Source organism: Gigantopelta aegis, chromosome 4 (assembly GCF_016097555.1).
Source record: "Gigantopelta aegis isolate Gae_Host chromosome 4, Gae_host_genome, whole genome shotgun sequence".
NCBI lineage: Eukaryota > Metazoa > Mollusca > Gastropoda > Neomphalida > Peltospiridae > Gigantopelta > Gigantopelta aegis.
Genome location: NC_054702.1, coordinates 97,496,709 through 97,522,772, shown reverse-complemented (window position 1 = coordinate 97,522,772; position 26,064 = coordinate 97,496,709). Strand labels below are relative to the sequence as shown.

Here is a 26,064-nt window from a genome sequence, read left to right as displayed (position 1 = left end):
GTCAGATGGCATGGGGTTAGGTTTGTTCTTGTTCTGCATCATTCCAAGCTTAGATTTATTTTAAGAAAATAAAAAAAATATATAGCCTGTGCACTTTGGTAGACATAACAATGATTTTGTAATGCGTAACGTAAAATTGTCACATTTTCCTGATTGTGTTGTGATCCAATACTTATTCTTCCATCCCCACCTTTTAACCAATCAGGAAAAAGATGTGGATTTATCCGACTCTCAAACTCCGAGCGAGTCGTCGCCAAAATTAAAATCAGATCTCCTCAGACCCAAGTCCCGCCGATTTATGCGGGAAAGGAGTACGTCGTATCGTGAAAAAAAGACGAAAAAGGAACACAAGAGTGTTATAAGGCGAAGCAGTTACGGTCGTGCCGACAACGCGGTCAGTGTCACGGCCACGGTGTACATCCAGCGAGCTGGCCTTTCTGCTTGTTTTAGCTTCTTCTTCTTGTGTCAGCCAACGTGTGCTGCAACATGACTAGCATGTTGGTCGACAGACAGTAACCTGGTTGTCTAACTTACACTCTCACATAATACGCTTGGCATATCACTCTTATAACAACTAACATCATAATCTTCCTCCAGTCTGGTGATTGTACAGCACTGCATGCAACTTCACCATCTGTTCAGCTCTCGGTTTTCGGGTACACAGTGGTCTTGTTCTAGGTGTAGGTTTGGGGTAAACTATCAAAATATGGTGGTAAAAGTAATATTGCTGTTAAGTGTTGATGATGATGATGATGCAATGACTGCTCTAACCATGGATGTTGAGGACATACTGGTAAATGCACAGTTTATACACAAGAAAATTGGTGGAAATGGGAGCATGTCCTTTGAAATTGAAAGCATCTGGGTTGGGTTTTTTGTTTTGTTTTTTTAATCCAGTGACTGTTTGCACCTGAAATTGTCTTTACATTCTTTGTAGGCATCTATAAACAAAATGATGAAAATGTCATGTGATTATTAAATGATGCATAGTCAAAACTAGATTCAGGACATAACCAATTTGCACATTTCTCAACCCCTAAAATATTGACATCTTCCACTTTACTACATATAGCAATACCTTTGTTAAATAAGTTATTTGTATTTGATTATGTGAAACTAGGACTAGTTGTTAAGTGTATGAGATGCTTGAATGTATTTCAATCATAACGAAAACAACACACAACTAAAATATAAGTATTAAAAATATATTTATGTGTGAATCAGTATAAATAGTGTATCTTTATAAATACTTATTTTAACAACAGCTAATTTATGTTTTATTTAAATTTTTATATAAATTATATTATTACATACCTATTCAATCTTACTATAGTGATAAAGGCCTTTTGAAACCGTGTAATAAATTTATCCTGTATCACACATATGTGCAATCTGGACCGGAACTTTTAAATGGGGAATTCTCTTTTTCTTTTTACTGCAGTTAGTGCCTTTTATTTACTTATGTCATATATGATTTACAAATGACGTCATATCGTATTTGACCGGCCTCGGTGGCGTCGTGGCAGGCCATCGGTCTACAGGCTGGTAGGTACTGGGTTCGGATCCCAGTCGAGGCATGGGATTTTTAATCCAGATACCGACTCCAACCCTGAGTGAGTGCTCCGCAAGGCTCAATGGATAGGTGTAAACCACTTGCACCGACCAGTGATCCATAACTGGTTCAACAAAGGCCATGGTTTGTGCTATCCTGCCTGTGGGAAGCGCAAATAAAAGATCCCTTGCTGCCTGTCGTAAAAGAGTAGCGACAGCGGGTTTCCTCTAAAAAAATCTGTGTGGTCCTTAACCATATGTCTGACGCCATATAACCGTAAATAAAATGTGTTGAGTGCGTCGTTAAATAAAACACTTCTTTCTTTTCATATCGTATTTGAAACATTACACAAGGCTGCTGCAGAGTATAATTCTTAACGTTAAATGAATCCATGAAAGGAGTTTTAATCATAGATTTAACAAAGTGTTGTTATGACATTAAATTAAAAACCGTTTTTGTAAAACATAAAAGTAGGTATGTAATAAATACAGAACTTCACCTACGTTGTTTTCGCTTCCTATTTATTGCACTCGTCTATTTTGCAAAAGAACATATCACTTGATCGCTACGCGGTCTCGTGGTATATATTCTTGTGCAAAATAAACTCGTGCAATAAATAGGAAGCGAAAACAACGTATGTGAAGTTCTGTATATTTATGTAATTAACTCTGTTGTGCTTTGATTTAACTGCAATAAATTGTAGATGGTAGTTAGACTGATATAATTATCTTCTTATTGACCTTGACATAAACATTATGTACAGTCTTTCCTACTCCTCCACCCCACCATTTTTGTGAGAAATGCACAGTTTCTACACTTCTGTAGTTCCACTTTATGAAAAGTGTACTATAGTGATGTCTATTTGTTCAGAAAGTACTACGATGAAGAATATTTGATAAACTCGGTCAGAAAATAACTATAGTTAGAAGTATTTGCTAAAAGTGTTTTAAAAAAAAAAATTCTATATTGATGTGAATTTGAAAATAATTTGAAAATAATTGAACATGTGCCATTGTTAAACAAAATGTTTTTGCATATTAACTCATTTGTATTCAGTATGCTTGAAATTTAATATTTGGTTATGAGCTTAATATTGTGTCGGTGATGGGAACACTAACCCATGTTTACTGGTGTGCATATCATAAATCAGCAATGTTTTGGTTTTTTTTAATAAAAGGCCATGTTTTGACCTTTTGCTAAAATTTAAAAAAGAAAGAAAGAAGAGAAAATACATGTGATGTTTGTCAGAATAAATGTATTGTTTTAAAAAGACCATATTTAGGTTATAAATCATTAAGAGAAATTAACACTGAATTTGGTTTCCAGTTAAAACAGGTAACAAATTGCATGTACCCGGTAACCTCTTCTCTGTTGGTCACAAATTATATTCAAGATACCTAATTATTATTTTTATAAAATGATGCAAAATAAACATTAAATAATTAGTAATTTGTACGTAGTATTGTTACTACAGTAACGGTCAGAATTGTATTATTTATTGCCCAAACTGGTACATTTGTACATGTAAAAATATATATATGATGCTCTGAAGATACTTATTTCAAATTCACTGTTTGAGGCTTTGAGTGTTGGTGACACAAACTGTTTTGAATTTTTTTTTTATTGATTTTTTTTTTTGTCCATTGTGTGCTTCAACTTGAATTTCACTTGTACATTGTAGTACATGTATTCCATTTATTTTTCAAATATTGACACTGACACTGCAATCTTTGTTTCTTGATGAAATACATTGTATGTAATAAAGATGTAATTTCCTGTTATCAGATATTAATCAAAGGTACTTCCTTTATTTGGAGATAAACAAAAATCAATATTACTGTTTGTCATTAATTTAATATTGATTGTATTTCAACATGATATTATGATCTAGTGTAGCAAATCCATCCATATACAGTTGAATTTATTTTCTTCTTATGGGTTACATTTCCCTTTTATAGGAATAATTTTTCATTAAAGTGCCATTAATATCTCTGGTTTAGCTTGAATTAAAATTACTTTTGATAATATTTTGCTTATGTGCAAAAGTAATAATCTCTTTAAGTATACATAATTTCTTTAGGTTAGTGTTCAAATATAAAAATTTGAAACAGTTTACATATTAAAGTAATAATATTGTGTTATTTGTGGTCTACACTACACAATCTTTTAGCATATAAATTGCACATTCAATCAATCTCTGTTCATATGCATCTGATGTCCATGCACTGTTACATATATATGTATCTATATACAACAGTTTATCATTATTCATTGCAAAAACAATTTTGTTATCAAGCAATGTGTGCATTGATGTTCCTTTTCTAATCTGTAATTTTCAGTTCCTTATAAAAGAAAACTGCCATGGATAATTTGATTTAAAACAAAATTAATTGTAAACAGATTAAGAAAAATATGAATATCCATTTCTGACATGTTTTTTTTTTTATTTCATTTGTTTTATAACTTTGTGCAGTACCTATGTTCAAATTTGTGTTTGTATATTATGATTCAAAGGTTATATGTTCTTCTTTTATGCTGTACTAGAAAACGATGTTATATTTGTATACTACAAAAATACAATATTTGACGAGATGCGTGTTGAAGTTCTGTTTTAATGTTAATAATCAGAACTCTGTATAATGTGTATTTAGCCTAATATGCTATAACTGTGCATTGTTTTTGTTTTTTAAGCCACGTAAAGCTCTCCTTGATCAGCTGAGTAATGTCCTTGGTAATGGAGATGATCGACTGCCGGACAACGTGTTTCTTGTCAATACAGCTGAATGGCAGGGCCAGGTACGTTGTTAATCTCGCCGAAGTCACACAAACCAACACATTGTATACTGCATACAGTATAGTACAAACACTCATTTTTATTTCAAACCGTTTTGCATACAGCAATGACTAGAAATAATAATAGAACAACACTGAATCACTGGTTTTGTGTGAGAAATATCTGGAATTTTTTAGTTGAAAAAGTGATTTTCAGCAAATATTTTCACTTGACAACAGTGGCAGAATGTCCTGGTAATTTTTAGGAATTGATAGCTGATTGTGACAGCTAATTTGATCATAGATTTGACTGTGTTACCAACAACAAAAATTACAAAATATTGGGATATGAATCGCATACATGTAGTTCATTTCTGAAACTAATTCTGGTCAGAAAAACAGTTATTTGTTATAATGGCCATAAATACTGGCCACAAATGGGTGCAGGTCAATGTGACTTTGTTAATTTTTTACCTAATTTTAATCAACATTAACTGTTCTAAAATAATATAAAAATTTGAAAACACATGAAAATAATACTTACCGATTCACATATGAACATTATTTTAAGTATTTATAACAAATTTAAGCAAAAATATGTGATTATAAGTTATAAATTTGTCTCCCCTCAATCGTGGTTTTGGTAAAAAAATTAATCAGAAGGTTAATAGTAATAATGCTACAGTTAACTACAACATGTTCTATTCAATAAGTTAGAATGGTGTAACCAAGTACGTTCTGAATAGTAATAATGCTACAGTGAACAGTTAGAATGATACGGCCAGGTACATTCTTGTAATAATGCTACAGTGAACTGTTTCTATTTAATAAGTTAGAATGGCAGGGCCAAGTATGTATGTTAATAGTAATAATACTACAGTGAACTATAACATGATTCTATTTAATAAGTTAGAATGGCAGGGCCAGGTATGTATGTTAATAGTAATAATACTACAGTGAACTATAACATGATTCTATTTAATAAGTTAGAATGGCATGATACGTGCCAGGTACAGGGCCAGGTATGTATGTTAATAGTAATAATACTTGTGAATATAACATGATACTATTTAATAAGTTAGAATGGCAGGGCCAGGTATGTATGTTAATAGCAATAATACTTAACTATAACATGATGTTAGCAGGGCCAAGTATGTATGTTAATAGTAATAATACTACAGTGAACTATAACATGATTCTATTTAATAAGTTAGAATGGCAGGGCCAGGTATGTATGTTAATAGTAATAATACTACAGTGAACTATAACATGATTCTATTTAATAAGTTAGAATGGCAGGGCCAGGTATGTATGTTAATAGTAATAATACTACAGTGAACTATAACATGATTCTATTTAATAAGTTAGAATGGCAGGGCCAAGTATGTATGTTAATAGTAATAATACTACAGTGAACTATAACATGATTCTATTTAATAAGTTAGAATGGCAGGGCCAGGTATGTATGTTAATAGTAATAATACTACAGTGAACTATAACATGATTCTATTCAATAAGTTAGAATGGCAGGGCCAGGTATGTATGTTAATAGTAATAATACTACAGTGAACTATAACATGATTCTATTTAATAAGTTAAAATGGCAGGGCCAAGTATGTCTTTTAATTGTTAACTTAACAGAAATAGTGCTGCTACTAGTATGTCAATCTATGCTAAGTTTTATCTCTGAAATTTGAATTTGATGCCCGTATCATTAACTTATAGCATCTACATACATGTAGCATTATTTCTCGTTAACTTGAAATTTTCATTTTAACTTTCAAAACATAAAATAAAATTAACTTTGTTTCTAGGTTAAAATATAAAATTCACTTGAAGATCTGCATACAAGATAGCAAATATTGCTTTCATACTTTGGAGATGGTTGCAGATTATTGGTAGTTTTGCATGATTCAGGGTTCATACAGAGTCTTGAAAACCTTGAAAAGTATGGAATTTTTATAATCCATTTTCCAGACCTGGAAAAAGTATGGAAAAATACCTCTTTTTTTGTGAGTTGGTTTGGAAAAGGTATCAAAATTTGTCTTTAGTACTCAAATAGAAAATTTCAGTTGCGTAAAACCGGCAGAATCTCGGCACTAATGTATATTTGGGAAATCAAGACTAACAATTGCCGACATTTATCGAAGATTTGAAGTATGCAATTGCGCAATGTAGTGAGTCTTGAAAAATATTTTTTTTGTCTTGGAAAATGCCTGGAAAAGGTCTGGAATTTTTTTGTTTCCAAGGTGTATGAACACTGATGATTACAGGACTATTTTATTTTTAGAAGTTTGATTAAAAATTTATCAGCAACTAGTATTTAACATATTGGCATTGTGCAGAGATCTCTAAAACTTGCAATTATATAGCTATAGTCAGTCCCCCTCCTGTCAAGACATTTCGAAGATAACTTACATAATGTATAACTGTCACTGAGAGACCTGGTCAGGGCTAATAAGATTGTATCTGAATCCCATCCTGTATAACATGTGATGAATCCGTAATGTGTTTGTGTTGGTCACAGGTTCTGGTTCAGAAGCTGCAGGACAAACAGTGGAAGATCATCTGCACGTGCTCAGATGCTGACGTCAAGGCATCCATCAGCTTTTTTGTGAACAAAATACAAAAATTGTAAGTAAAAGCATGTTTTGAGCTAATAACACATTTAGAAGATAGCCCTTGGAATTCAGTTGATTTTGTGACAGCAGTTTAGTACAGGTAATAATGAGGAAAACCCAATAATGACAAAAACAGCTTTTGCAGTGGCAGTGCAGATTGCTGTCGTGAATTTCAAGGGTTGAGAAGATCACATGTCTGTATTTTTCTACTTAGAGAGGTGATTGTGCCTAATTGCAGGTTGATATTTGGATGGCCACTGAGCTGCCATCTATTAAAGTTGCATGCCCTAGTTTCAACCCGTGAAAATTAATTCTAATTTTGGTTAATCTACAAAACTGTAACACTTAGATAACGTTTTTATAAAATAGAGTGAAAAAGCAGGTTTAATATCGATAAATACCATGGGAATCCCTGTGACCCAATTACTTGAAATAATTTTGAAAGTTAGTATTCTGATGTCACCGGTAGATGTCGCTCAAAGCACAGAAATGCCTATGTCACGACAAATTTCCCAGAGTGCACACAGACATGGGGTGAGTTCCTTTCACCTCTCCTGAGCATGTTCCATCTGTTCTGTCCTGGACAGCAAAAGGAATGAGTTTGGAACAGGAAGTTACTTTACCAACATGGGTGCTTCTGTTGAGGAAGTGGCTGCTGCAGCAATCATGATACTTGAATCGGAATAAGATGACAATGATAGTCCGTCACTGACCATGTTAACTATACTACAGTGTTTGAAATAATAAATTTTATATATAAACCGCAATTAGCCTACATTTGCTATTCGGCACCGGGTACTATAGTGGCTAACCTATTGTTATTAGCAGTTAGATGCACCATTTATTATTGTTGGTAGTAGTAGTAGTGATAGTGGTAGTAGTAGTAGTATACAGTCTGTAGGAACCAGAGGTGGGGAGGCACTTCCCCTCCCCAGGACGAAAATGTAATATTTTTTTTGTCCTACTCTATTTAAATAAAGGTAACAATATAGCTTGTGCCTCCCACCCCCACCCTCCAAGGTTGTATCCCCTCTCCAGATATCGTAAGACTTAGCAAAATTATTAGTTTTAAGGGTTTGTAATGTTTTGTATTGAGATACTTACTTGTCTGAACTTTATTGTTAATGAAAATGTTAACGAACTGTGAAGAAAAACCTCACAAATGAACGACAAGCAAACGACAATAAATAGGATGTTGATTGCGCGAACCGTGCACGAGAAAACAAACTGAACCATAACGGTCACGTGGTATACCAACATCTGTGACGTTGAAACGGGAAGATCCCCTCTAAAAATAGATTAGACCTTGTCTGCTCAACGTTTTTTTCTCAAACGAGCATGCATTTTTAAGAAATAAGAAAAATGCATTTTGTGGTATTACAAACACCAGGATTACCAGGATTATCAAAAAAAACACTTCAGGTGAATGGAAATGTATATTCGAAATAATAAAATGTAAGTAAAGTCCAATTTTATTTGTGAGAAAATGGGTTAAATAGTGAAAAACAACGGCATAATGGTTAACAACTAGGGAGTGTCCCTTTAATCGTCAATTAGATATCACAATAAGAAGAAAACAATTGAAACAGGACCTGGTGGTCTTCAGCATAAAATTTATTAAAATCTTTACTGTTTGTTGTATGTGACAATTTTTAAATCCCAAAACTACAAAGTATGTATTGCTTAATAATTTCAGGGACGAGAGTAGAGTTGGAGCTTCTAGAACTTGTTACGGACATATGGACGTATGCACCATATTACAAATACTTTAATAAAAAAAACTAGGTTGCAACAAAAACTGAGAAAAGAAATATTTTTAAAAATAAATTATTACTGTAACAGTAGTGAATGGAATGGTGTAAGACCTCTAAGTGTTTATGTCTGAAGGAATTATGATATATATTTTTTGTTTAGTACTTTCATCTTTTTATTTGAATCAAGCGAGAATATTCTTCTGTGATGTATGCTGCTGATTAAAATATGAAAAACAAAGTTACTATGGTAATTTGACATCTGCTGTGATGCTTCTTAGAATGTCCCCCAAAAATGGCCATAATCAATATGCTTGTATTGTTGTAGCTATTTTACAATCAGTGATAACTGTTTAGTAAGCAATATAATCTTTATATGTATTTAAGCATTTCTGTCATGTACATGTATAATGTCAGAATCATATATCATGACTAAATATTGTTACAAATTTAAATTTTATGAAATATTAATTACTATATTGTGATTACTGTATTGAGAGATGTGGGGAGTTTGAACTACATGTAGTGGGTTTCATAAAGGATTTAAGATTTTTTTAAAATCAGTCATCTGATAGTGATACATTTTGTTAATAATCTGATGTATGGAATTCATTTAAAATATATTAATTTACTTCTTTTTTTTAAATTATGTACATTTTTTTTATTCTTCTTCTTAAAGTTGTAACAGCAACCCGCAGAGCCCTTGTATTAAGGTTGGAGTGGCTGGCGGTGACTGCTACATAAACTCTGTGCTTCGCCCATATGTAGAGCAGTTCTCTGCCAAATCTCCAGACTGGCAGAACTTCATTCGATTTCTAGTCATTCCATTTGGTGAGTCTGATACAGTACTAGCAATCTTCGCAATGAGCAAACTCGAGTCGAGCTGTAGATCACTCTCCTGATATGATGCCCGGCATGCTATCAGATGAAGTTTCAGTTAAATGTATTTAACATTTTACTGTGAGACAATTTGCCACTCTACTAAAAGTTGCCAGACAAGTGAAGAGGGGGACAGGAGTGAACGATCGCCTTTTTTGGCCAAGACTGAATAGAGGCTTTTGGTTTACTTTGCTGTAAAGTAATTTATTGTATAAATTATATCACAACACAAGCAGTAACTAATTTTGACAATAAAAAAAATAAGTCACAAAATATTACTGTATACTGTGAATGTTAATATTTTCTTAACAGCTAATTATTTATATTGCCTTTTTATGGTAATTATTGATCATAAAACTGAGAACTGTAATAATTTAAAGCTGGTTTCTATTTTCATGAATTGCTGTTAAGCATTGTAGTTATTTTGTTTTCAGGTACCAGTTGTATTGGAAAATGTCTTGCCGCTATGGACAGCACCTATGCTTCCTTGTTTTCTGATTCCTTATGGAAGGACACATTCGATAAAACAGATCCATCAAAACCTTCCCTTGGTATGTTCCTTTTCCCTAAGAGATTCTTCTTACTAAAATTACTTTAAAAAAAAAAAAAATCTCAATGAAGAACTTGATGTATGCACTATCAAACAGCTATTGACAGTAGACTCAATTTGTTTCATTTATCATTGATATAAATAAATAATTATGGCTTGCAGCAAATATTAAATCTTACACAAAATGTCCAGCTATAAACCATCAAATTAAGATCATGTCTGATCATTACCTTTTTTAAATGGAAATTTTGTTTTATTTTATTGTCTTGCTTTTACAAAGTAATAAGAAATACTGGTATTACTTCGATGGTGCGTTAAAGTTTTACGTTAAAATTTCCCATTTTGATCAGTTTCCCACAAAATATAAGTCCCAGGTTAGTGAAACTTGGATGTCCATCACAGTGTACTGAAAAAAATCTATGGTATGCGAGACATTTCAAGCTGTGGAATTCTTGTGTTGGTATAGATATGTTTTTTTGTGTGTTTTTTTAATTTTTTTTATTGTTGGGTGTTTTTGCAGATTCTCAAGAAATAGTGAATCGTTTATCGAAGTACTTGACTGGGGCCAGCAATGTTTACATGTTTCCCATAGCAGAAGTTATGGTAATGTGTAAAGGAAAGTGGTGAGTTATATATTTCTGTAAGCTTGTTATTAATTGTTATCATTTACTATGTGGCTTGACTATACAAGACAGTATAATATTACATACATATGATATTCCACATGGTATGAGGTTCACAACAGACAATTTCATCAATATCATTTTGGCTTCGTACACAATAAATATAACATCTAATGGTAATTCTAATGTTATGTTTCACGAATAATACTTTTTTCGCATTCATTTTATAAAACTTAACCATAATATTTATTTTAATTTTGCTAACAATAAAAAAAAACCTGACATGTAAATGTTCAATTTGCAAAGCCTAGTAATAATAAAGCTTTTTTATTATTATTTGATTAAGTATTTGAATGTTGTCACTTTTCACCTTCCTACAGTAACCATAAACTGGCTGTATAACACTTCCGTTTTTAAAAAAGCTGGAACATTTTCAGTTAAACTTGCTATTAAAATATTTTATGTTTAAGATTACCAGTGTTACTGTATTTGTATTTGAAGAAAATATTGTAATTAAAAAATTATTCCATTTACAAAATATCGATAGGAAGTGAAAGTAAGGTAAAATATGTTATATTTTATTTTGAACCAAGCCATAATGATGATGAATTTTTTTTTTGTTGACCTTAGAGTATAAGAGAAGAGGAGATAATGTATATATTTTTAGTTAATAGCAAATGATCTTTTTTATGTGTGTGTGTGTGTACCGGCCTCGGTGGCGTCGTGGTTAGGCCATCGGTCTACAGGCTGGTAGGTACTGGGTTCGGATCCCAGTTGAGGCATGGGATTTTTAATCCAGATACCGACTCCAACCCTGAGTGAGTGCTCCGCAAGGCTCAATGGGTAGGTGTGAACCACTTGCACCGACCAGTGATCCATAACTGTTTCAACAAAGGCCGTGCGTTGTGCTATCCTGCCTGTGGGAAGTGCAAATAAAAGATCCCTTGCTGCCTGTCGTAAAAGAGTAGCCTATGTGGTGACAGCGGGTTTCCTCTAAAAAACAGTGTCAGAATGACCATATGTTTGATGTCCAATAGCCGATGATAAGATAAAAAATCAATGTGCTCTAGTGGCATTGTTAAATAAAACAAACTTTACTTTACTTTTTTTTATGTGTATTCTCACAGAAAGAACAACATGTCTAACAAATTACAAATTTAATATACCAGTGAAGAAACATAGATACTGTCAATTTTGAAATGCACTTTGACCAGAATGTTGGTTAGAAATCTTCGTAAAATTCAGACTGTTACATTTTTTTAAACTGTTCTGATTTTCAGTGCTGATGAAGAATCTTCCCAGAAATTTATACCCTTTCTTAGTGTAAGTATTTTAGAAATTATGACTTGCTACATTTACGTATGGCAGAAAAACAATAATTACATGTTTGACATCCAAGCTGATGATTAAATAATCAATGTACTCTGGTAGGGTCATTAAACAAAATAAACTTAGGAATAACTTTGTTATACACAAACACTCCTTAATTCTTTATAACCTTTATTTTAATTTGAAAAATGGTTACTTGCTATTTAAATGCTATTTCTAGATTGGTTTACATTTTTTCCAAATCACACATTGTCAGTTAATTTAGAAAAACTAAGTTGAAACTTTTTTAACAAATAGTGTATCTGGTATTCATTATTTTTCAGGAGGTAAAGATTGGAACACAAGAACTGACCAATACATCTGGTTTGTTGTTTTCTTTTCCTTTTTAACCGTCTTCAATAAAAGTAGGAAAAGTTAAACCATTTCTCCAGTTCAAACCCAACTATTTAGAAAAATGGTCTCTTTTGAGTAATCCGATGCCATATAACTGTAAATAAAATGTGTCGAGTGCATCGTTAAATAAAACATTTCCTCCTTCCTTTCCTTTTAAGTAACATAATACATAATATTGTATATACTTCCTGAAATGTGTAGGGTTATCATATTTGTTATAACACTTTTTTATTGTTTTGAGCAGGTCTTCGTTTTGCTTTTCTTTTTTTTCTTCTTTTGTTTTTTTAATCTTTGTTTTCTTATTGTAATACTGCTCCGTGGCATGTTTTACAGAAGATTTGTGTATTGAATTTAAATCCATCAGTAATAATAATACATGTAATAAAATCTATATTTATAGAAGGTTCTAGATTATTCTTCCCTGAGGTCTTGTTACTATGTTTATCATTACTGAATGAAAATCACATTCCCCATGAATGAATATGAGGTTTATTAGGCTATACAACTGACACAAACATGTATTTTATTACATACCTTTTCAATCTTACTATAGTGAAAAAGACATTTTGACACCCTGTGATAAATTTATTTTGTATCGCACATATATGCGATCTGGACCTGAACTTTTAAATGGGGAATTCCCTTTTTGTTTTTAATGCAGTTAGCACCTCTTATTTACGGATGTCATATATGATTTACAAATTACTTCATATCGTATTTGAAACATTACACAAGGCTTGTGCAGAGTATGATTCTTAACATTAAGTAATACCATAAAAGGAGTTTTGATCATAGATGTAACAAAGTGTTTCGTCGTCTGTGTTGTTTCAGTTGAGTTTGACGAAGGCGCGGCCAGTCCTCCCAGTCAGGCACTGTCGAGCTCCCCACCCACCAGTACAATCATTCTCAAACCTGGAGACGCCCAGACTCCACCGAGCTCGCCAAACATCAGTGCTTTATCTCCGTCTACTAGGTATTGGTGGTATTGTGTTCATATTATTGAGGTCTAAGGTACATGTTTTTCATTAGATAACATCTGTATTCATTTTCTAGGAAATTTGTATGTTGTGATGAACCAATGAAAATTGTATTCTTATCAGTCAAGTGAAGACTGTGAATATCTTGTGCAATAAAATCATTTAAACCTGTCCTTTGCCAGCAAACATCATATCTGGGTCTTTATCCTTACTAAGTGAATAAGAAAAATCTATAAGATTTCAACCATTCAATTTTGTCTTGAAAGATATTTGTATTACAGTAAATAACTAACCTCTGTTATTTCCCATTCAGATTTTGTTCATCCTCTAGGCATGTGGCAAATTACCTTACAGTTGACACAGCTCCACATTACATATATTGTCAACTGATGATGAGTATGTTCTGAACTGTGATTGGTTAATTATATTGCTTTGTGGGCCTCCAATAGACAATAACACCTGCAAATCTAGTAACATCATCAGAAGGTGATGTCATTAAAAAAGTGAGACAAGTTAAATTAGGGTTTATGGCTAGAATGTAACCATACAAGACATTTAGTTGACATCAATATATAGTTCTGTGGAAACTGCTTCAGTTGACAATGGACATAAACCATATGGAGTATTTAGATTTGCAAATGTTAATTATTTACCTTCAGTCAGAAATTACATTTGTGGGCATCAAATAGACAATAACAGCCACAAATTAAAAACCTTTATAAGGTTATCTCCTATATGTGCTGTAGTGTCTGTAACAAATGTTCTTAACTTGTACAGAACTCTACATCATTGAACTAATTGTCGACTCAACCTGTTTTCAGCCAACCTTCAGGAATAGCTGCTGGAGTGACAGGCGAGTTCCTTGACCTGCAGGTCGACTACTGGATTGGCTCCAGCAAGTCGGAGGGTCTCGACAAGGCCAGTAAGAAGGACAGCAACAAGTGTTCGCTGAAGACGGCGTTCCGATCGATACACGTCTGTCGACTCTCACACAACCACGAGTGTATCCTGCCCACATTCACCATGTCTGTTGTCGTACGGGAGAAGAAACAAAAGAGTAGGTTCTTTTAAATGGGGCAATTCATGAAATAAATAATGAAAAGAAAGAAGATTTTTTAACTTTTTTGTGGGGGTGGGGAGACCTCGCTCACATTACCACGAGTGTATCCTACCCACCTTCACTATGTCAGTTGTCATACGGGAGAAGAAACAAGAAAGGAAGTTCTTTTTAATGTGGCATTTCATGAAATAATGACATATTTAAAAACAAAACAAAAATTATTTGCTTGAATATCATTTTTAAAATTTCAGAAGTTAGAGACGAAAGTCCCTCAGATCTTTCTGATTCTAGCACTACCGGAAAAAAACTCTTCCTGTTGATCTTTGGTGAAAAGCTTACAACTACCTCCTCCACTCCCCACCCCCTTTAAGACCCAGTAAAGTGTTTTTTGTCATTTTGATCCAATGTGATTTTCAGCCCTGAATATTTTTGTGATTACATGAAACATCCATACAAATATGACTTAAATTTAGTTGTTGTTTTTTTAAATCATAATTATTAACTAAACCTAATGTATTCAATTACTTGTTTGAGTATTATACACGGAAATCAGTTACAAATGGTTATTTTCAAGAGTAGTCTTTGTATATTTTATCTCTTATTTTACTGATAATTTTCAGTTATGAGGATAGGGAAGAAAACAAAAGAACTGGAGTCAAAGAGTCAGATTATTGATGGGATCAGCCGTCTTATTTGTACGTCGAAAAGTCAGAATGTAGCTCTCAATGGCAAGTATTGCATACAATTGTTAGTCCGTAGTACTGCTATTCTTTACTTTATCTTTCCCCATTCCACAAAGTGATCTTAGCACTACTATCACCGTAAATATCTACCATCGTGACCTTAATTTTTTTCTACGATCGCCAGCTCATTCCACTTCACAGTGAAAATTTACAATTGGTATGAGGCAGTTGTAAACCACTACTGTAGCTGTCAAATGGCAGTTGATGATTTGATAATTTTCTAAGAAGGATACTAACTTCTTGTGTAAAAATGGATCTAATATATACCAAATAACTTTTATGAAAAACATTCTAGGCCATACGAACTTCACACGAAAATACGGCAGCTAACTTTCATGTCTTATGCATTTGGCAATTATTGCTTAGCAAATAAACTGACAAAGTTACTTCATGGATGTCTGATACCAGTGAATACATCCAAGATGCTCCGAAAAGTCAGTAACCAATTTATTATTTAACTAATTTGTACTTCTTCGCAAAGAAGATTTTAATAAAGGGGCACTGCCGACTACTGTAAGGTTGCTTTGTGGAACGGCTGTAAAGTTTACAGTGCATTGTAAAATTCACCTTAAGTCACTACATTTAACACTAGCTATGATTCTTTTGTTGAACGGCCCTGTACAATATGTTTCCTCTTAAAAAGATGATTTAATCAAAGTATTTGTGCTGGAGTGGCATTAAACATTCCTTAGCTTGAAATAATTTTGTCACAAAGTTCAAAGAATCTCACATTGAAGATGAAGACAGCCATAACAAATGGTGATTGTGAAGTCATATTATTCCATATGTACAGTCAAATGAATGTTAATGGAAATATAAACTTTATTTGTTTTACCACAAACTATATTATTCAGGCAAACAATGCTATGTTTTTTTCCAAAATAAGTATAAAAAAACAGTAAGACAAAACTTTGAATCTGTCGTAAATAATTGTTTAATTATGCGTTTTTTTTCTTCTTTTTTTCAGTTGTTATTGATGGCGTGGAGTGGAAGGCTGTCCGGTTTTTCCAGCTTTCTTCTCAATGGCAGACGCATATAAAGAGTTTGCCTGTGGCTACCTTTGGCTTCTTCGAACCAGTATTATAGACGAGAATGATTAATCAATGTGAATTTCATTTAGGAGGCATTTTCTTGGGAGGATAATGAGGAAATGAAGAGCATAGGGAACAAGTGATGACCACTGACCTGAGTAAAATGTTGTTTACGACAATGTGTCATGTTTGCTTATCCACAAAGCAAAATCTGTGGCATTATGACAGCAGGACCTTGGGTGTACTTTTGTTCAGTGTTCGAGTGGATCTGCTACCAGTGATTGACTACTAGTGACCAAGTCACAGCTGCTACTAGTGACTGAGTCATATCTGCTAGTAGTGACTGTCATATCTGCTAGCAGTGGCTGTGTCATATCTGCTAGTGGTGACTTTGTCATATATGCTAGTGGTGACTTTGTCATATCTGTTAGTGGTGACCGACTCATATCTGCTGGTAGTGATGAGTGACAAGCACCACTAGAAAATGAGTCACAGCTTCCACTAGTGATTGAGTCGCATTTACTGCCAGTGAAAGAAGTACAGATGGTAGCAAAGAGAATGGGTCCAGTTCTTTTCAGAAATATTTTTAATGATGATGGTGAACTAAACATGTTTTCATTAATACTGATGTTTGCTGTTTTGTCTATGTGCAATCGTATTTACTGTAGCAGTTAGCGTAAAATAATTGGTAATCTCATCCATTTCATTGGGTAGTAAATTAATTTTACATCTTGGGCTGAGGCTAAAGTAGTGTATAGTAAATATACATTGTTTTTCACTGGTTAATAAACCTGTGACTTCATAATTATTTTGCATGTAAAAGATGATGCAATTTGACATTTTACAACAAATAAGTAAATATAAATTGGATGATGTTTGAGGAATATCATGTTTATTTTGTATCAGGGCCAGTACAGGGAAATTCCTTTGGCTTCAATCAGTGCTATCTAAAGACCTGTATCACCTAAAAGATACAAAGTAGTTTGAAAACCTAATGTTTGGGAAATTTGTCATTCGTTTGAATCTGAGTTGACTGTCCCAACAGCTGTTAATTAATTATTGTAAACTGATGGCGAGTGTGTTCTGTATTGGTTAATTACATTCTTTTTCCGGGATCAAATAAAAATAACACCTGGAAAGCTAATGACGTAATTAGAAAGTGTCGTCATAAGCAGTTGGAACAGGCCAAATTTACGGTTCAAGGGTCTACAGTTAGATTGTAGCCAGGTATTATTTTTTAAGAAATACCAAATATAAAGTTAGTTCCGTAGAAAAACAATTCAGTTTCCAATGGACATAACCATATTGAGTTTTTAGATTCGTGGGTGTTATTATCTATTTGATGCCCACAAATGTTTCATTTTTAACCTCAGACTAATGCCTTCAGTCAAAAATGACATTTGTGGGATCAAATAGACAAAAACACCCACAAATCTAAAACCTCCATATGGTTATCTCCTAATTAATCATGTGCTAAATTGAATATTATTTATTATAAATATTTTGTATTTTAAGATGGGCATTGTTTTGGCAGATGTTCATTTGGGCATTATTATTGCTCCAAGGTTTGACTCTTGCTAATGAACATTTAAAATGATGATATTGTGGGAAATTTTTATTATGTTTTAATGATGTACTTAAAAAACATAGTAGAACACAAATGTATTATGATTTAATGATGTAAAAGACGCATGGTTGAATATATTATGAATTTGAAATTTTGTATTAATAGACTAAGTATAAAAATCATCATCGCTGTGACTATTATATAAGACTATAGGCAGAAAAAAGGAAAACTTATTAAACAAATAGTATTTATAAACAAACTTTCAATAACTTGAAACCAGCCTTTACTGGGCAGGCTGATTAAGGCAATGTGATGCTTCAATCAGAGAATTTTTTTTTATCATATTTGTCAGATTGGGTGATAATATTTGCTGATAACATGTGAATTTAAGTTAAGAATTAGTACAAATGAATTAAAATTACAAATGAATTATAATTAATGGTTTTCGTTGCATGTAGTTCAAGCAACAGTGTGATGAATTTGTAGCTACAAAAATCATCTACCAGTCAGCATTTTTACCTTCATTAAAACTGCTGACCCTAGTTTTTAACCACTGTAAATATTTACCACTATTACGGCTTTTTTACCATTAACTTACACATTACATATAATTACAACCATGCACAAATTATCAATTTCGGCAAATTCTGTGTTTCTGGTTGTCCTGCTCGTCTGTAATAGCTCAAAATTAATTTCATGGGAAACAAAACAAAACAAAGTTCATCCCTCGGAAACTAGGATCAGTGGCTTTAACAGTAAATAAATAAAAAAAGACAGATGTTATACATTTATTCATGACATAAATTACCAATGATCAAACCATTTTAATTTTGTACTGATAAATGTTTTAGCCAAGATTTGTCTGTACAAAATTGTCTTGCTTTCCAGTGATGAAATTTCTAGTCCCATTGGATCTGTGTAAATTGCTCTAGATTATTAAGGTTGTGTGTTCAGTGTATGGATGTTTACTTTGAATCATTACGGGAGACGTATTTGAGTACTATGAAATATGTATTTGAAGATATATACACATGTAGTATACAGATGTAATTATTATAAGTTATGTACATAATTGTACTAGGTTGTTAGAACTGCATTTGCTCTCATAACATAGTTATACATTCCAGTTTGCATCTCATGTTACACGCCCAGTTCAGTAGGTTTTCACCTCTACTCAGTGTTCTTAGACAATTGGTTATATATCATTTTGCTCAAATCAAGATGTCTTTCTTATGCTTAGGTATTTTCTTAATTTATAATAAATATATAGATTTAGTTGTGTTTCTAGATCTGAAGTACTTTCATTAGGCACATGCTGCCAGTTTAGATTCCTACCCAGCTACAACTTTTTGCAGTTGAGACTATTGGCTGTAGCTAACACAGTGGTAATAACCTTTTTGTTAAATAATAAAATCACTTTGTGTGGGATATTTTAGTCATTTTATGTACAGTATGATAATAGATTATAGCTGAAAGTTAGCTACATACTTAAAAGAATAGAAACCCTCACCTCTTCTGTTTATTTAATCTCTTAATATTACAGAAAAGAAAGTTAATTAGCATAACTTTTATTGTCTGCGCTGTTTAATAATTTATACTACTGATACTCTAAAGAAGTTACGGGTCAAGTGATTTGTTAATCCTTATATTTTTATTGATATTAGCACCATAGGTGTGAGATGGCTTATAAAACTGAATCTGAAAGAAGCATAGGTTCTTAAGGATGAGTCTTGATCACTAAGTTGTCTTACGGAAGTTCAAAGTCGAATGCATTTATCACTTCCAATTGATCAGCATTTTCTCCTAAAATTTGGCGAATTTAAACTGACATTAAAGGTTAAAAAATGTATTGTACCACTACAAACATCATGCACGTTTTGCATGCGTAAACCATGCAGTTTCACAATAGTTTTCACGTTATCAATTGTATGCGACCATGGTGTGACAGATGTGGTCAAACCCATAATGGACATGTGTTACTTTCATTTTCATATCTCATCACATTCGTATACTAAAGCTTGCTTCTGTGTTGCCATAGGGAACTTGGCTGATTTCATTTGTGGCCAAGTTTGGTTATTTTTTAAAACATTTGACCTTTAACTCTTTTTTGAGTACCGTAGTATTTATATTATAGTGAGGACCATTAAAATAATATGTTCCATTAAGATTGAAAGACATTCGAAGATGTGAGCATATTTCAGTTTGGTCATAATTTCCTGAAAGTTCTTTTGAACACAGTATGCAGTCTGTGAGTTAAAATTAAGAGTCCAAGTCCATATATTAGAATAGTTTACAAGTAAAGATCCAAATGTTATACTTTTAGTATATTTCTGTATTTGCTACTATGTGCATTTATATATTTGAGGTCGAATAATAGTTGATTCATGTTTTATTATGGATTATAGACAACCAAAAGATTAAATAAAGTAGACAGGTCTAGGTGAACTTTCATCTGCAAATAATCTACAAAATGGATCAATTAAATTTCATCTGTAAATTGTTCCATTTCATTTATATTTTTAATCAGAACATTTCAGTTGAGTGGAGGTGGGATGTATTTTGGTACTGTTCATAAATCAGCCAAGGCTTTTTCAAATTCATCAAACTGCTGAAACATTTCAAGACTAGCTTATGACTGGTTGGATGAAAGGTCACCTGGACATAACCATGTATCAGAATACATCAGACATTAACATAATTAAGAGTACCATAAGTGAATTTATTTTTAGAATCAATTACCGGTACAGTTGGATTGATTTGTTATTATTACCAAAAGGATTTATGTTGTCGAATTAATTTGGCCAAAATATTAATTATTGTCACTGCAGATTATGTGCAACTTTCGATGTGTTGATAAATTGGACATTCTTTATTTATGTCAAGATTTGCAAACCATTTAGTGCTTCGGTTTAAATGCTAGTTGTTACCAAAGACATGCTGGGCTAAGGTTTTGATTGTGCAAGATTTTGTTTGTAAATCAAGAGTTGGTGCTATTTGTGGAATAGTTGGCATTGTACAATCACTAGTTCTCAAGATGGGGAGGGGTGGGCTTATCTTCTACAACACCAGTGCATTTCAGCTCCATTGTACAATGATGGAATGACATAATTATTTTAGTTTTTTGTATTCTAGTGTTTTGTCGTATGCACACATACTAACAAATGTTTGTCAGCCATGTATAATAATCATGTTTATTTCCAAATATATACTGTATGAAAGTCCCAAATTGGGTCATGTAAAGAAGCATGTTCAATATTTCTGTTACAGCTATTAAATGTGTTTTTAAACATTCTTATTTATGGTAGTTATTAAATGGTTATACGTAACTAAACCATTAAATATTAAAATAAAATATAATAGGATCTCATTTTCCCGACGAAGGCAGCTTATCTGCTGCCAAAATGTCGGACATTAATTGTAACAGAAATATTGAACATGTTTACTTCCAAATAGTTTTATTGTATTTTTCCCCACATCTGTACTTCCATAGGAAATTATTATTGTATCTCAAACATTGTTGTTGCAGCTATTAGTAGTCTGTCTATAGAAGCTACTGCATTTTTCTCATCTTTAGAACAGCAGTTATGCTTGTTTTGTTAACACATACATGAATATGGAGACTGTGTTTTCAGCAAGTGCATGTGCAAAAGGATGGATATGTTTGTGAGAGATACCTTTTGAAATCTGACCCAGTCAGGGAGTCTTGCTGAGTTAAATATCAGTCGACTGGTGTTTAACAACTGTATATCCTGAAAAATGTTTGTTAAATTCAATATTTAATATGTAATTTGATTTAGTCTTCCAGATGTTAGAAATTGTGTGATCAGTATGTCAAAAGTTAATCATTGTATTACTACATTTCACATTCTAACTTATCATGTCTCTTCATGACCTTCACAAAACATAATGCCTCTGTTGTCAGCCATCCATAAGGACAGTTAGGGTCTTGTTCCTAAACCTTAGTGGCAGTGTATGGACTCAGTCTTGTAAGCATTTTGCGAGGTGTTAAAGTTGGATCTCTCGAGCTTAAATGTGAATCCTAATCATATTGAGTTTTATAAATATGGCCTTTGATGGCCTAGTAAATGATCTGAATATTATACTGGCTTCAGTTGACAACATTTGTAATCGTCTCTTCCCATAGTAACTAATTTTTCTACAACTTACAAAGGCTTCCTATTGCTTTGTAGTCCTTTCTAATCATTTCACTTTATCAGTAATTCCGATTTGGTTCAATTTACTTTCTGGAATGTATATATCACAGGACATTTCTTGACAGCTACAACATAAGTCAGAACACATGGCGAAGTATAGCTGTATCTAAATGTGTTTAATGTCATTGTTAACCTGTCAATACAGTACATTACACTGCTTGCCATACACTTATTTTTAGGAAGTAATATCAAGCATAAGCATTTAAAATGAATTCTACTTCACCGAAATTCACACAAAATGAAATAGTTATAAATCAGATTAGTAGTTGATTGCAGTAGAAATCTGGTGGGTAGTTTTGTTTATTCTTTAAATACAAAGCAGATGTTGCTGGTCACTCTACTTGTTGTTTGTAAAAAGACAAACTTACGAAATGACTTTGTACATTTTTGTTCTTCTGTATTTATTCTTTCATGGATTGTATTGTATAATTGTATAATATGAATTATACAGGTAGCTGTTTTATAGTTTAAGGACAGCTTGTTACAAAGGTTTTCTGAAAATGAGCCAATAGTAAAAGAGGTTGGGAGTGAGTATATGTTTTACATGTATACAATGCACCTGCAATTTTAATTTTTTAACCAGAATATAACCACGGATTATGCATTAGAAGCTTTTAATTAAAAATGTTAGATTTTTGTTTATGCATAGTCTTATCTTAATTCATTGCAGGAGAATTAAAGAGAAAAAAAAGTGACCTATAAGGGAATTGAAGGGAAAAGTGACATATGGGTGATAAAATTAAGGGTACATTAGAAAAAAATAGACAAGAAATTGTACACAGATGGGGAAAATTAACGACTTTGTACTTGGCAGCATGTAATCATATAGATTTTAGTGTTACCATGTTGTGCAAACGTTTCAGTTTATGCTGGGAAATGCGTTTAGCATCATGTTGTATATTTTGTTACTAGCTATAGGAATATCCAACCCATGACATCTAGTAATAGTATGATACACAGAATTCATTTTAATTTTCCAAGATGGAAGTTATGTTGTTAAATATATGTACCAACTCCATGCTTATTGTAAATATGACTAAGGACAGTCCCAATTGTACATGTAGAAATCCTGGGCTTATTTTGAGGAAACCTTGGTAGCTTCGAACTGGTTTTGTGCAAATGCTGTTATTTTGTTGTTTTTGTTTTGGAGAATTTTATTTTGTTTTTAAGCTACTTGGATTTACGTGTATGTGTATGCTTTGTTGTCTTGGCTGTGGCCAAGGATAATTTTAATGTTGATTTCATGGGTCCATGGGTTTTGTTGTTCATATTTTTGGTATGAAGTGTTTCCAGGGTCTGTGCTTATAAAACTTTAGAATTTAGACTCCAATCTTTAATGCCATCACAAGCATGCATGATGTTAAAGTCTTAAAAGTCTTCAGTATAGACTTTACGGGCAAAATTGACGAAGCCTGGTTTTCTTAAACAGGGATTTAAGCCTTGTAAATGTCTATAGTTACACACGTGTAAGACATAAACAGGCTTTGTAAATTCGGCCCTAATAATTTTGAAAGCATGGAGGTAGATGACTACAAAATGAATTTGGCTGGACTGTTATTAAACTTCAGGGCTAGCTCTGGCACTCCCCAAATTCGCCAGTTGCAAATATTAAAAGACATTTTCTAATTTTATTTTAATTTGGCAAAAAAATTACATTTTTTTACAGAATATATTAGCATTTCTGCTATTTTTGAAATTTAATAGATAATTTGGCGAAATTTTCTTCTCACCCAGAAATTTTCTTTTCACCAAATTAAAATAGATTGTTGTACATATTAAAGGCTGACAGTCAGAAATGGTTATGTCCAATCAAAATTTTTAAAAATAATACACCCCCCCCCCCCCCCAGTTTAATCATTTAATGTTTTAAAAAGTCAGAAAAAAGCAAAAAAGCAATTGTATTTAATTATTCAAATTTTAAATTCCTTTGCCTCACTACTTGTTCACCCACATACCCGTAGCCCTTTAATAAACAAATAAAATAAAATAAAATAATGATAATTTTTAAAATTTATTTTTCATAAAAAAAAAAAAAAAACCCCAGGAAAAAAGCTAAGCAATGCACTACTCTCATGTTGTAATTAAACTGGACATAACTAGTTCAGGTTGTCAACCATCAGTATGAAATGTTTGGGTTTTCTTTTTCCTTCAACAAAAGTTTTGTGGTCTAAAACAATTATAACAGTTGATTACTTTACAGTAACATTTAGCAGTGGTATTTGACTGTTGCTAATAAACCATTTGTGCGTGTTTATGTAATACTAATACATGTGTAACTTATTTTTCTGACATTTTTTAAGGGCTGTTCCAAAAATAATTACTAATACATTGGGGACAAAATGTTTTTGCCATATCCCATCATCCATAAAATAATGTAATTTGGCTTTATTAAAATGTTCAGCAATTAAAAAGACTGGAATGGTTTACATTCTCTCTCTCATATATCCTCTCACATGATTATTCCAGTTTTAGCCATGTAACATGTCTTTGTAACCAACCAGCATTGGTAATTCAGCATGATGCTACATATGGGGTGATGCTTGGTTTATGGAATACCATCACTGGTGGTGTAGTGATTAGGCTGTCTGTATTAAGATTAGGAGGTGCTGAGTTCGCATCCCAGTAATGGCTGCAATCCAGAGCAAGTTTTAATAGCTCATTGGGGAGATTTAAGGCCTTTACCACGACTTCTTTTAGCTAACACCTGACAGGTGAGGTGTGTATGTGTGTGTCCAAAATAGCATGCATGAACCTTAAATGGATAAAAGCACACACAAAAAAACTTTTAACAAAAATCATATACAGTATATGGAATATTTGATGTGTATTGAAAATAATCTGTTGTGTGTGTACGTTTTTGTAGGTTTTAATAGACCTGAATACCACAGCTGCAAGAAACTTTGCTGCATTTCATTAGCATTATACTACAAATGTATAGATTTTATCATTTCCTTTTTATAGTTTTTATTCATTTTACTCTGGATTGGAAACGTTTTTGTTATTCGTCTTTCATTCATTTATCCAAGGGAGTCATTTGATTAAAAAAATTAAATCTACAATTGTAGAAAAATTAGCTAACACATCCTGTAGTACTACGTACTATTTTCTAAAACATACCTGTGAGAAACTTTTTTTTCTACTTATCTTTTCTCTGTGTTCAGTGGTTAACCATGACTAGTATTGGGTATAAAGAAACAATCATATGGGGACGGATTTACAAAGCCTGTTTTTTTTAAACGCATGTATGCATAAGTCCTAAACAGGCTTTGTAAATTCGGTCCATGGAGTACAGGTACATGTAACAAGATACATTTTCTCTTCTTCTCTATAAATGTGTCAACATTAATTTTATACATGTCATATTGGATACATGTCATATTGGCTTTTTCAGACAATAAAAGGAGCTTGCGTATCTAATCCTGAATAATTTAGTTATTTCTGATCTGCCGTTGGTTTGTATTCATTTCAAAGGAATAGGATTTTTTTTTTTTAAAGATGTCCAAGGAGATCTACATTTCTGGAAATAGTTTTTCTTGAACATCTGTATGTTAGAACAGGTGTGTATATTTACATCCCCATGCGAAAAATGTTTTACTGTGTCAAAGTACAGTGAAACCTCTCAAAACAGGACCCTCTGTAAACCAGAATTTCCTCAAAACCAGATGTTTTACAGTCACTTTTAAAAAATCAGTACAGAACTTAACCTCTGTAAACTGGATCCCTCTAAATACTGGACATGTTTCTTAGTCCCAGGGATGTCCATTTTAAAGGGATTTCACTGTATATTAATTTTGATTGAAATACATGATCTGATCCAGTCTGCCAAAAAAGGTACAGATGTGGGAGAATAGCAAAAGTATTTTATGGTATTGTGATTAATAGTCGGTGGTCATAAGCGTATCGTGCCCACATTTTAGCTCAGACTGGAATCTTGAACATGTAAATATGACAAACGTGTATGTTATAATAGGAGCAGAAAGATATTTATGATGGTATTTTTGA

The 26,064-nt window shown here is 32.7% G+C and overlaps 1 protein-coding gene across 2 annotated transcripts in view; it reads left to right on the top strand.

Annotated features, from left to right (window-relative positions):
- LOC121371520 (phosphofurin acidic cluster sorting protein 2-like) overlaps positions 1-25,479 on the top strand; it is a 111,464-nt gene extending 85,985 nt beyond the window's left edge. Inside the window, exons 11-22 of one of the 2 annotated variants that reach the window (XM_041497467.1) lie at positions 206-394; positions 4,244-4,348; positions 6,852-6,958; positions 9,376-9,527; positions 10,010-10,126; positions 10,646-10,748; positions 12,029-12,071; positions 12,401-12,440; positions 13,302-13,443; positions 14,269-14,504; positions 15,128-15,235; positions 16,218-25,479. In XM_041497467.1, coding sequence (XP_041353401.1) covers positions 206-394; positions 4,244-4,348; positions 6,852-6,958; positions 9,376-9,527; positions 10,010-10,126; positions 10,646-10,748; positions 12,029-12,071; positions 12,401-12,440; positions 13,302-13,443; positions 14,269-14,504; positions 15,128-15,235; positions 16,218-16,336 — 1,461 coding nt within the window. In that variant the 3' untranslated portion in view covers positions 16,337-25,479. The remainder of the gene's footprint in view (positions 1-205; positions 395-4,243; positions 4,349-6,851; positions 6,959-9,375; positions 9,528-10,009; positions 10,127-10,645; positions 10,749-12,028; positions 12,072-12,400; positions 12,441-13,301; positions 13,444-14,268; positions 14,505-15,127; positions 15,236-16,217) is intronic. The other variant, XM_041497468.1, reaches the window with a different exon arrangement.
- Positions 25,480-26,064: the final 585 nt, after the last annotated feature.